Source organism: Teleopsis dalmanni, chromosome 2 (genome assembly GCF_002237135.1).
Source record: "Teleopsis dalmanni isolate 2A chromosome 2, ASM223713v2, whole genome shotgun sequence".
Lineage (NCBI taxonomy): Eukaryota > Metazoa > Arthropoda > Insecta > Diptera > Diopsidae > Teleopsis > Teleopsis dalmanni.
Genome location: NC_051847.1, coordinates 54,193,703 through 54,206,267, shown reverse-complemented (window position 1 = coordinate 54,206,267; position 12,565 = coordinate 54,193,703). Strand labels below are relative to the sequence as shown.

The window sequence follows — 12,565 nt, the reverse complement described above, 5'->3', positions numbered from 1 at the left end:
AAAAAATTAATTTTTGTAATTGTTGTTGTTAATTACTGTGCGAAAAACCTCTTTATTAAAAATATTTGGAAAAGTTAGGATTGTTTTTTTTTTAAATAGACTCATATGTGTTTTAATACACAAATAATGAAACATAAATATAAGAACATAATATCAACGTCGAACAAGAAAAAAGTAGCATTTGTATTGTATTAACTGAAACCTAGTAAAATATAAATATAACTTTCATTGCTAACACGCTTTGAAATCGTGTACAAGTCTCAATAATTTATATGCGCTAATCCTTATTTGCTTGGAGATGGTTATAATATAAAGATCTCTAAGACTGTTTCTGATATATCGGGGAATTTTGAATATGTCAGGTATGTCAGGATAGAATCTATAAGGTTATGTTTTTAAACGTGTCAATATTTCAATATCAAAGGTGGATTTACCTGCTTTACTAAAAGCGATACAACCAAACACCAAAGATGTACTGATGACTTACTTACAGATGAAGATTCTACTTTCTTGGTATAGCCTATTACTTTTAAGGCGAGATGATGACGTCATAAATGTATAAATATCATCCTGCACATATTACTATATGTCTATATTCTATATACATATATCTATTTTTTATATTTCATTTCTATATTAATTATAAAAAAATTAATTATTATGATTTTAAATCTATATATTCAATAAGAAAACAGTCAATCGATTGTCATGGGTCAAATAATTACCCATGCAAGTAATAGTGTTCGATTATTATTTTCGACAGATTTAACTAAATAGTATTTGAAATTTGGTGAGTCTTCGGTCCATCTTTTATGTGGTAAAAATATCGATCATGTGATTGTAATTATAATGTGCATTATAAAATTATAGTTCTCATTTTGTTTGTTAGTGCACATCGATATATGTTACACAAGTTCTTCTCGCCACATTTTAACCAGCATCATAATTTTTATCCGTACGAGATGTCAGTTAGTCGCTGCTGCTGCAATTGCAGCCAAAGCTTAATGCTGCTGTAGCAGCAGCAACTGATTGACGTCTATACACACCACATATGCTGGATATGGATATAAACCCTATAGTTATCGTAAATTGTATTTAGAGCTAAGATAGGAGGAGCTTGTGTTGTGGAGACGTTAGTTTTCAGCACTAGCTAAATAGAGACGTAAGTGACGCATTAAATTTTTTTTTTTTGCTCTTTTGATAATAGAAATAACCACGGTTGCCACTTATGGTACTTTAGTACCAAAATTGGTACTTTTTTTTTTCGTTTGGTACTCATGTTCAAAAAATGGTACATTTTTGACGACCCACCTTATTGTGGATATTTCCAATTAATTTTTTTTATAAATGCAACTTTCCACTATTTTATATTTTGTTCATTTATAACACTATGAAAAACACAGAACATTTTTTTACAGAAATGGTACCTTTTTAAACCAATTTTGGTACAGGAATAAATTTTCAAGTGGCAACCGTGGAAATAACACAACTTTTTTAACAACAGAGAGAATAATACTACTGCATTGCAATGTGACCACGATGACGTCATAAAATAAAAATACCACAGCACATATTACTTTGTTTTTTTATAAAAGGAAAATATTATACATAACTAAATACAATAGATATACACTTAACAAATAATTAATTTTATTAAACACTGATCTGACAGAGCAATTCTGAGAGAATCGTTAAAAGTCTATCGTAAGACCTTTGTAAGATCCACTGAAAGACTGTTTGTAAAATTTTTGCTATTCTGGCACAAAAGGCTTTTGAAAAAAGTTTTATCATTTGTAATTTGTGGTTCTAGTTTGATCATTTCTTTTCTACCTATTTTTACGAGGATTTGTGGATTCAAAACGGCTTTCTTAGCTAATTGAAGATTCGTTCGTCCCTAAACCACAACAAACTAACTAACTGTAAGTCGTGGTAAAGAGCTGTTTTGTCCGGGGTGAAAAACAGCTACTAGTTGTTACCGCATGTAAGAAAATAATTGATAACAAATGAGATGGAAAACCATAGAATATGTTTATATATTTATTGTAATTATTTTTTCATAAATAACTATTTACTGAATTTAACTTATTTAATAAAAGAAGTGGTAACAGTTATTGCTGCATTGAAAACGGTAGTGACAAAAAAATCATTAGTTTTAAAATTATAGCTTAAATATATTTAAATAAATAAACAAATTAATGAATTAAATATATATTAAAATTTAAATAAATAAAAAAATTTATACATAATATGTAAATATTAAAAATACACATTTTAAAATTTTTATGAAGACAGTATAGTATATCAATTCATTTACGTTTGTGTCATATTAAAAATGAAGTAAAAAATATTTGTGCCATATTTACACATTTTAATTAATTAATTAATTATTAATTTTATTCCAAATTTTATATTTTTTATTTAATATAAAAAAAAAGTTTATACACGAAAAACACCAATAAAATCTTAGCTGATAATCGAAAGATCTGCTCAATAACAGAACCGGCCTTTAGAAGACCGAAAAGAGCTTCCAATCTTGGAAAAGACCGCTGCCAAAATACGAATGACCTTTCAAACGGCCTTTCGCTAGAATTGCCAGAATTGCCCTGTAAATGTAAGGAAAATATATGAAGAACTTATTCTATTGTAATCAGGATAACAAGCAAAAAAACAAAAAAAAGGAGTTAAATATCCTGTTACCTTTATGTAAGAACTACGCTTTAAGGAAATAGTTTATAATAAAAAAAGCAACAAAAGAATTAGAAATAGAAAAATTCGAGAGAGTGCTGCGATATCTGTTGAACTTATAAAGTACAAGCGGTAAAAATTCAACTACACCATAAATAACAGAATATATAGAAAATGATGAGAAAGAACAATATCATATGGCTTATATAAAATAAAGTCGATTAAATGAGTTGCAATAACTTTAAGGGCATGACGTTACTAACTTAAATTTACAGAATGATGGCAATAGCTCATTGCAATCTATTTGTAATATTTAATCATTTTATTTTATAATAATTTGACATACCATTAAGGTTTCCTTGTAATCCAGCAGCAGCTTGTGGTCCCCATGGTGTGCCAGCTGAAGCAGATAAGCCACCGTGAGCTGGATTACCAGTTAAGATGCCACCTAATCCAGCTTCTGCATGATAACCACCAAAATTAACACCAACTTTACCATCTTTAAAAGATATTAACTGAAATGAAAAAAATAAAAATTTAATTTATAATCTTTGATAATATACTATAATATATTTAAAGTGTTTGAATATATATAAAAATTTGTATTAAAGATGTACATTGTTTCAATAATTAATATGAAATATTTTCTTGAAAAAATTTCTAAAGGATCGATTTAGATATTGATATCAATTTTGAATAATAAATGTATAGAAATATAATTATTTTTGTTATATACCATAAATTCCACTAGGCGCTTATTTGTACAATGATTGGGAATAAGGTGAGATGTACATATTTTAATGTATGGTATATATGTGATTTCAAGTCTGTATAAAGAGGATGTTATAGATAGAGGTGTGTGCTTAGTGTATTATAAAAACATATTACTAGTTTAATAGTACCAAACTACTAAATATAATGTTGTGATACATACTTAAGCATAGTTGATATGATATATATATTATAGATAGATAAAAACCTATTGCTACTTAGGCGGTCATATACGACTATATATATTTTCGTATGATATATAATCATTTAATTTTAATAAAAAATTTATGACTGCCTATGAGAAAACAATGGTTTTATTTTATTCTTTTTGTGTTTTAAGTAGAATTTTTTATAATTTTTAATACATAATAATTATAGTACCTTCAAGTATAAACAGGAAACAGACTCACAGTTTTAAGAATTTCTTTTGATAAGTAAAATTATTACTAAATCATTATTATTACGAGACTATCTTACCGATCGCTTTAGTTCTATTTTAAACATATTTTTGTTAAAATTCTCTGAATAATATCAATATGAAATGTCTGAACGATCACGAAATATGTTAAGTAAAATTTATTTATATTTATAAGGAAATCTATAATATATTATGCCTGAATTTCCAAGACACGTTTTAATACAATTGTTATTGTGGGACTTCACCTGTTTATTAATGTCAATGTGAAAATCCACTTTGTTCTTATTATCAAAGCCAATTGAAATAATGAATTACGAATACATCTCTTATCTATCTTTAGGTATTGGCAGTTTCAAAAATATACTTGTTTAACCTTCACACTCAACTAAATTGCAACAATACCTTAGCAATATATCTGTTATCTATCTGCTAGTATAGACAGTTTGCAGAAAACACTTGTATTGACTTGACACCAATATGAAAATGGTATATTAAGTTCTTAATCTTGTTTGCATGCTAAGCGAATTTTATTTGATTTTACTTGATCAAATACATACTTAATATATATGATTCGTAAATCTTGTAATCTCACAGTTTATGAATCTTTAAAATACCAATGGAAACGCCAACTTTGAGTAACTTTAAACTTAAGTAACTTAGTAAGCAGTGGAAATATGGTATAAAGTTTAATTCTATTTGTCTGTAAATAAATTCAATTATTGTTGAGAATGAGGTTATGTTTCCCAAATGTTTTTAATTTGTATAACTTTAGATACAGTTATTTTTTTCATAGAAATACAACAACTGTACATAAATGACTTTTCCAAAAGATATTACTAATTAATTACTAATATTTATATTCTATACAAAAAGCAAACAAAGTTTAGAATTTGAAAAAGGCCTGCGAATAGTTCCAAAACAGTTCTTTGCCACAATATTTTGTTATCCATTAAATACTTAGTTATGAGTATTTAATGATCTACGTGATTATCTGATGTGTTTATGTTATATAGTTTATTAAATTACTATTTGTTTTGCGATGTCACAACGTCTTTAAAAATCTCAACAAAAGTAAAAGATCCAGCATGCAGTCCTAGCATATAGGTCCATGTGATTCTCCTGTTTACGAAGCTAAAATTACAAGTTCGAGAAGGACCTGTCGATAGTCACCATAAAAAAAAAATTCGCAAAACCAGTAAAGGTCCAATTTTCAATCAGTCTAAGAGAAATGTTTGATGTTTTGGATCAGCTTAAGTTGGGTTTTAGTGACGGGTTGGCACTAAAAGCTTATTTAGTAGTTATTATTTATTAAAAATGATGGCTTGTTGTGATAACACGCATTAATATTTCTATACACTAGGTTAAGAGCACATCAAAAACTAGTATAAAGACTTAGTATGGACAACGTTAAAGAAAATATGTACGACTCCCCCATATAAGTAAAAGCATATCAATCTGACAAGTCTATAAACTTAATTATGTCATTATTTTTGAAAGTTGATAGCTCTGTCTGGTTGATAAGAAATGTAAGTCTAAAGATTAGGTTTGGTTCATGTACTAGCATAGTTGTCTTACAGTTGATCGAGCCTACTTTAATTCGTTAATGCTTTTTTATTTTATTTTGCGATTCTGGAGACTTTATACATGAAACTTATCTGAAGAAATTTTGTATTAATTGTAATTTAATAAATTTTATAAATAAGTTCAATAAATAAATGAACAAAATTGTTGCTAAATATAGTTGTATTTCTAATAAAAAAGATAAATCTGTTAATACTTTAATTAGAATTTTAATTGCTTATGAAGGGTATAAATTTTTTCAATAAATTAAAAATAATTTTATTTTAATTTTTTATTAAAGTCTAAAATTACGACAATACTTACATTAATTAATTTACGATTAAGTATTTAGTAAACAAAGATGAAGTTCTTTCGAAAAATACTCATTAAGAATAAAATCATATGGAAACAAATATATTCAGTACTTGTGAATCAACCTGTTCAATATTTTGAGTTGATGTATAATGACCTCATTTCTTCATATTATTTACATATAAGCTTCCATATCAAAATATTTCATTCAAGTATATTTTATTTATTGCGTTATTGTTGTTATCATCTGTTTTTTTTATTGTCAATGAATTTTGTTGATATAAGTGACTTTATTTTTGGTTCGCAATATTAACTGAAATTAGTTTATTGATAACGAAATCATAAAACACTATTATTTGATAAACAAATTAAGTCAGTTGTAGTGACAACGTTTTAAGCTATATTTCAGCAATTGTTATAGTAAATAAAGTTGTTTGAACAAAATATAAAAACTATACCCATAGAGTTTTATTATCTTAACAGACTATATATCTCAATAGCTTTGCTTTCTAATTTAAACAATAAATCTCAAAAATATAATAAAAAATGTGGGCGAAAGGAAAGTCTACGAGCCTAATTTAGGTTGGTAAATAAATACCATAAAATTTATTTAGCATATATTTAAAAAGAATTATTCTATTCTAATAAATATTTTATTGACTATTATAAAAAGTGTTATAGACAAAACATTACTATCTAAAATATTTTAAAATTAGTATAAACATAATTGAAATAAAAAATAAATACTATAAAATTAATTTCAATAAATATTTAAAAAATATTATGGAATTGAACATTTTATAGACTATTATAAAAATTTATACCCGAAACAATTTAAATTTATAAATTTCTTATTATAAATAAAAAATTTACACAAAAAAATTATTTAAGACGTTGTTAGTCATATTAAAATATAATAAAAATCAATAAAACTTAATTAATAAAACTTATTTTTATATAAGTTATATAATATAACTAAATTGACGGAGTTGCAGAACAAGTTCGGTTAGAATAGAGCCTATAGTTATATATATAGCAAAATACATAAAAAATTGTCTGAATAAATAGGATTCGTTTTTGAGAATTAATTTTGGTGAATTAATTTTTACTTAAGGGCACACTAGATGAAGTTCATACACATAAACTAGATTCAAAAGTGATATTCTGAAAGCAAAGCAGAAGGAAGAAAAAATGAAAAAAGATTTTGTACATGTATTAGTTCAACTGTTTAATCGACTAAACGCCCCTTCCAAAATTTTAATCCTGAGAATTGACCTTATTATTTGAAAAGAGTATTAAAAACCGGTTTTAATCTCAGTAATCTAGTAGTTACTTTTAATAACAGATACTAAAGCAAATAAAAAAATTGTGAAATATATTCTAAAATATCTAGTAAATGGTTTTCTGTGATACTCGTATATTGTGAAAATTTTTTGTATTTAAGAATATTTGCTGTAAAGAATAATATTGTTAAATATATTCTAAAACTCTAATTTTATGTTTATAAATATTTTTTTCAAAATTATTTAAATATAAATAATTGTATAAAACTCTATAAAATTATATAGGTAATAGTAAAAAAGAGAGTACTGGTTAATAACGGTGTAGAGTACCACAAGCATCGAAGATTTTTCGTAATGTATACATAATATGAACAGTATTATATAAAATTTTATATTATATATTTTTATTATATATTATTATTATAATACATAATTCTTATATACATAAAATAATTCTAAAAAACAAAAAACAAATGATATCTTTATATTTCTTTTATAAATATTTATATAAAAAACATGTTAATTATAAAAAATTTTTTAAAAAAAAAGAAATCTTTATATTTCTTTTATAAATATTTATAAACATATTATATTCTTCACACAATAGAAGCATATATTTGCATCGTATTCTTCGACTAAGACCGTATATGATTATATGTTAATTAATAAAGATTATTGTTTTATTATATACTTGTATATAAACTGGCTAGGAACTAATATATATATATATATATATATACATATAAATATATTTTCTTTTTAGTCTAAGCATTATATGCTTTTAATTTATACTTTGTTTTATAATTTAGAATATAATAACTAGACTAAATCTATTTAGATTACTGGAAGTATTAAAGACTCTACCCTGAGAGAATATATATTCACTAGTAATTAACTTCATAAATCATTTTTTATTTTTTTTATACATTTTATACTTCTTTAATATTTTTCAATTTGTTTGTTTATAAGGAATTAGTTTCTTAGATTTCATTACTAAAAATAAAATTTGTGAATATGTATTATGTATTGGTCATTATAGGTCAATTATATTTCATACCTTCATAATAGAAAATAAATTTTTCTACACCTAATACATCTTTCTGTTTAATTTAAAAAACTTCCAGATTTAATCACATAATATTTAATAATTGTAAAGATGGAAAATCCATTATATAGATTGGATTCCTGGTGTAATATAAGTTGGTGATATCAATACATTCAATCGTGTGTGTTTTACACTACATTAGGTATGTGTTCCCTTTAAAATTTAATATTAGAATACCAATATTGATTCTAATTATTGTTTCCAAAAATGTATGGATTGATGTTTTGATTGAAGTGATATTTTTAGTTACTATTGGCATAGATATGTATATCCTGTATATGTTATGTCTGTATATAAACATGTGTCAAAAATATGTATGGTACAAAGTATATAAAGTTGTTTCGTATATTTGCTCAAAAATTTGCTCTAGCTGGTGAATATTTGTATACTAAACGAGTACTGCCACACAACTATTAGTTCTAATATACTTTACGATATGATAATGTTTTGTTAATGAACTCTCAAAAACATTAAAAGTGAAAGGTAATTTCCTTTATTTTTTATTTGAATTTATATTAAGACAAATACCGCTATTATTATTATTGAGTAGATAAAATGTTGAAGTTAGAAATTGATAGGTTGCCTAAATATGTACGAATACTTATCAGAAAGTGGAGCACGACAGTCAAATTGGCTTATATAAAAATTCGGCACAGTTTATTCAAGTTTCTTGTGGTTGACAGCAATATTTTAAACAAAATAGTTAAGTGCGGAACAAAAATATATATATTGAAAATGAAAAAAAACAAGCAATGTACTTCAAATAATGCTAAATTCATTGTCGATGACTCGTTATTTTTTGTTACGATTAGTTCCGATTTGAGTACTAGTGAGAATGGCAGTGATTGTTGGGAAGAGCGAGTGGTTTTTCTTTGCGTTACTTATTTGTTTGGCGATTACACATAATATCGGGGCTGAGATTTTTAATTGGGGAACTGTTAACAAATATGCGTCGCCCATATTTGAGAGTGAAATAAAATTGAGAAGTGAAGATGGTTCTGTCGAGTTTTATTATCCAAACGATGTGAGTAAAAAAGTGTAATTCAATACTGATTTTCAATATTGAGATATTAATTGTACAAAATTTTGTGTAAACACTTTAAAATTTTTTTTTTGATATTAAGATAAGTGAAGCACATGTATTCATTTTATATATACTAACTTCTAGTTAGTATGGTGGTATAAAAACAATTCTAGACAGCGAGTTGTTACAACGAGTTGCTTGAAAACTTAATTAGTTTCTGGTGTTAAGTGAAAATTTTGTGTCAGCTATGGTTGATTAAAGACAATGTAGATGCGATAAATTATTTATCTATGATAACTGTTGAATATGTAAACAAAAAGAGTTTTAAATAATGAGACGTGTTTCAGTTGTTTTGATTAGAATTCATTAATTAATAGAGTGTGAAACATTATATCAAAAAGAAAAAAATTTTTAAGTGTTTAATGCCTTTGCTATTGTTCATTCAAGATAACAGTAATTTTTTTAAAATAATATTTAAATAAAAATTTAAATAAAAACATTTCTATACAATATATCAAAACTTTATTAGAAAGTATTGGTTTTATAAATTTTTAGATTACTTATATTACTTAGATTACTACTGATAGTGAATTTCAATCTGTTTATATTAGATAATACTAACATAAACAAATGAACAATAATATTATAACTCGTAAACTAATATAACTGGTAGCTGTAAAAATATTATAAATAATCGTATATCAAAAATAAAATGAAATGTTCATTTATAAGTATGCCAGGATTCCCATATAAATGGAGGAAAACTCTTCAACTGATTAGACTTGTTTACTAATTGCAGTTCAACTCAATTACCGTTGTGCCGAGATACTTTCTCTTTGTTAGACCTATCGATCAATTGGAAGTATCCGTTATGGTTGTGAATTAAAAGACAGAGAGAAAATTGTTATTCATTTTCTCATTTGCACAGTTCAGCCCTTGGTAGAAGAACCAAAAGTATTTGATAGTCTTCCTTCTTCACAATAGTGCAGGTGTTAAAGATATTGTTTATTTTATGAAAATGACATATTAGTTTGATGGTCTGAAAAAGATAAGACGTAAACTTTAGTTAACACTGGGAGGTAATATGTAAACCATTAGATTGGTATACAGCTATATATAGTGAAGTGATTCCATTGAACATTGGTATAAAATATTTTTTACTTTCAATCCCATCTATTTTTGCATTAATGACTTAATGAAAATATATTTTTAATCAGTTTTTCACACACTTTTAAGATCCATATCAAAAACCTCTCACTCCGTGTATATGTATAAAATCGACATCAAATCTTATAATTAAATTAAATTTAAAAATTTTTATCAATAAATGATTATGTATCGTAAGCAGATACAATTAGATAAGTTCATTTATATGTCATTAGTGTAGTATAGAACTGGTAACGATTTTTATCTACATTCACATATAATATATTCAAGCTCACTAGCTGTATTTTAACTATATTTTAATCATACGTTTTTAGGAGCTTTGTTAGATGTAGAGTATAATGGAACCAAATTTAACTATTAAATTTGAGAATTAAATGACAGAAACTAAGTTAAATAGAAATGTAACAGAAATTAAGTCTTCACTTGATTTAACTGTTCAGTATCCATAGACTTTTCACATCAAAATAATTGGAATTTTCTAATCTATATTGCACCACATACAAATTAAAGCACAATAAAGCCTTATACATTTATACATATAACATATTTTCTACTACCTAAGGTCTAATGGTCTGTATCTACTGATTTTTTCATCTAGTAATCTAGCGATTACGTCAGCAAACTGAAGAAAGATGATCCACGTAGACCAAAGTGATTGGGTTCAGGTCACTTTATTGTATAGTGATGCCACTACTTTCGTGTAATGATAAGGTAAAATAAAAATACTCCTGAACATTAGTAGGTGTCTATCTGCATTGAAGAATTATCACTTGATATAAAAAAATAAATATGCTTCAAACTGAACGGAGATTAGATCTTCAAGTAGTAATTGTCTTTGGGCTAATTAACGAACACTAGCAAATGTAAAAAAAAAACTACATCAACATACTTATACTGTAATAACTTTAATTTTTAGCTTCAAACATGGTATATAACATATGTATTATTCGGAGGCGACCTAGTTGGTTCAAGACAGCCGATAAATGCTAAGGTATTGATATACATTGACATACTAGTCTTATCTGAACTGAGTAGTTGATGGATAAATCGAGTGAATATTAGATAAACTTAGTAGGATTTACTGCGCAAAAGAGTGAGTTCTAATTTCACAGTAGCAGAGCTGAGTCCAGAACAAATTGTGTTGACATTATTTTATCAAATCAGACGAAAAGAACTCTTCTCGAAGTTATTCCGATTTCTGATAATTGTATTATGATCAGAATAATGTCTACATTTCGCAAACTCAGGCTAGTGAAATGTTATGTCCCAACGAATTAAAAATAACTTTCATGAAGGGTAATAACTTGTGATATAAATAAGAACCCACTTAGAGCTATTTTTATTGTTCTAAGCGATTTCATTACTAAAATTACAAAACATAATGTATGTTTCAGATATTTATAGATGGATTAGGTAAAGCAATGGGACCCTTACAATGTTTTTGTGTAGTATACTAATAGTCATAAGTCGTTTAAACACTAAGTACTTATATTATCGTAAAGGCAAATAAATTAAATATAATTAAGTATTTTTAGTAAGTAAATAATAAATTAAATGCTTGAAGAGATTTATGTTTAAATTGATAACATAAAAGAACACTTTTATTTTTTTTTTTCAGTCACTGAGTAATGATTACACAATTGTGGCAATTCAAATATTTGATAAAGACTACGATGACGTCAGTGGTGTTACAGCAAAAATAATGAGTGGAGGAGTCGGTCATAATTTCACACAAATACGGATAAGTCATACATCTTCTGACCACAATGAGACCTCTCTAAAAATTGTAATGTACGGTTTGGACTTGTAGTCTCTTTATTTATATAACATAACGTTTATCAAAAATAATTGAAGTACCTTAAAGTATTTGTTGATTTAGTTAAGTATACTATGTAAATAAATTAAGCAAATTGTTAACATATATAGTATGTACATGGTGTTTTCTTTAAAAGTAAGTACAGTAAAGGGTTAAGTTAAATATAGTAAAATAGTTGATGTCTTTACTTAATAAATTGAAAAATGAGTGGAGGGTCGATTTTCGATATCATAGAAGTAGGACATTTTCCGGTACGTTGAAAATTTCTTCGGATGAGATTTTTCTAAATAGATTATTTATTATTATTAAAAGTTTAAGCGCACAATCGCCCAACAGACGGTACTGCGGCCAGAAGGATCCTATTGTACCAGTATTACTATTGATTACTTAAAGCCCCTTAAAGCTTTGTAAATAAAGTCTAGAA

General features: G+C 25.9%; 2 protein-coding genes across 4 annotated transcripts in view; both read left to right on the top strand.

Annotated features, from left to right (window-relative positions):
• Positions 1–12,565, top strand: part of LOC119679685 — a 131,752-nt gene that overhangs the window by 100,665 nt on the left and 18,522 nt on the right. The gene's annotated exons all lie outside the window — the stretch shown is intronic.
• Positions 8,879–12,170, top strand: LOC119679698. Its single transcript, XM_038092191.1, has 2 exons — positions 8,879–9,158; positions 11,944–12,170. The coding sequence occupies exons 1-2, from the start codon at positions 8,970–8,972 to the stop codon at positions 12,133–12,135; spliced, it is 381 nt and encodes a 126-aa protein (XP_037948119.1). The 5' UTR covers positions 8,879–8,969; the 3' UTR covers positions 12,136–12,170.

What these genes read in the sequence shown, in the direction of transcription:
- LOC119679698 (XM_038092191.1), top strand. Translation starts at nt 8,970, where the DNA reads ATGGCAGTGATTGTTGGGAAGAGCGAGTGGTTTTTCTTTGCGTTACTT. An exon ending in AGTTTTATTATCCAAACGAT is followed by an intron (nt 9,159 to 11,943) that starts GTGAGTAAAAAA and finishes TTTTTTTTTCAG; the next exon opens with TCACTGAGTAATGATTACAC.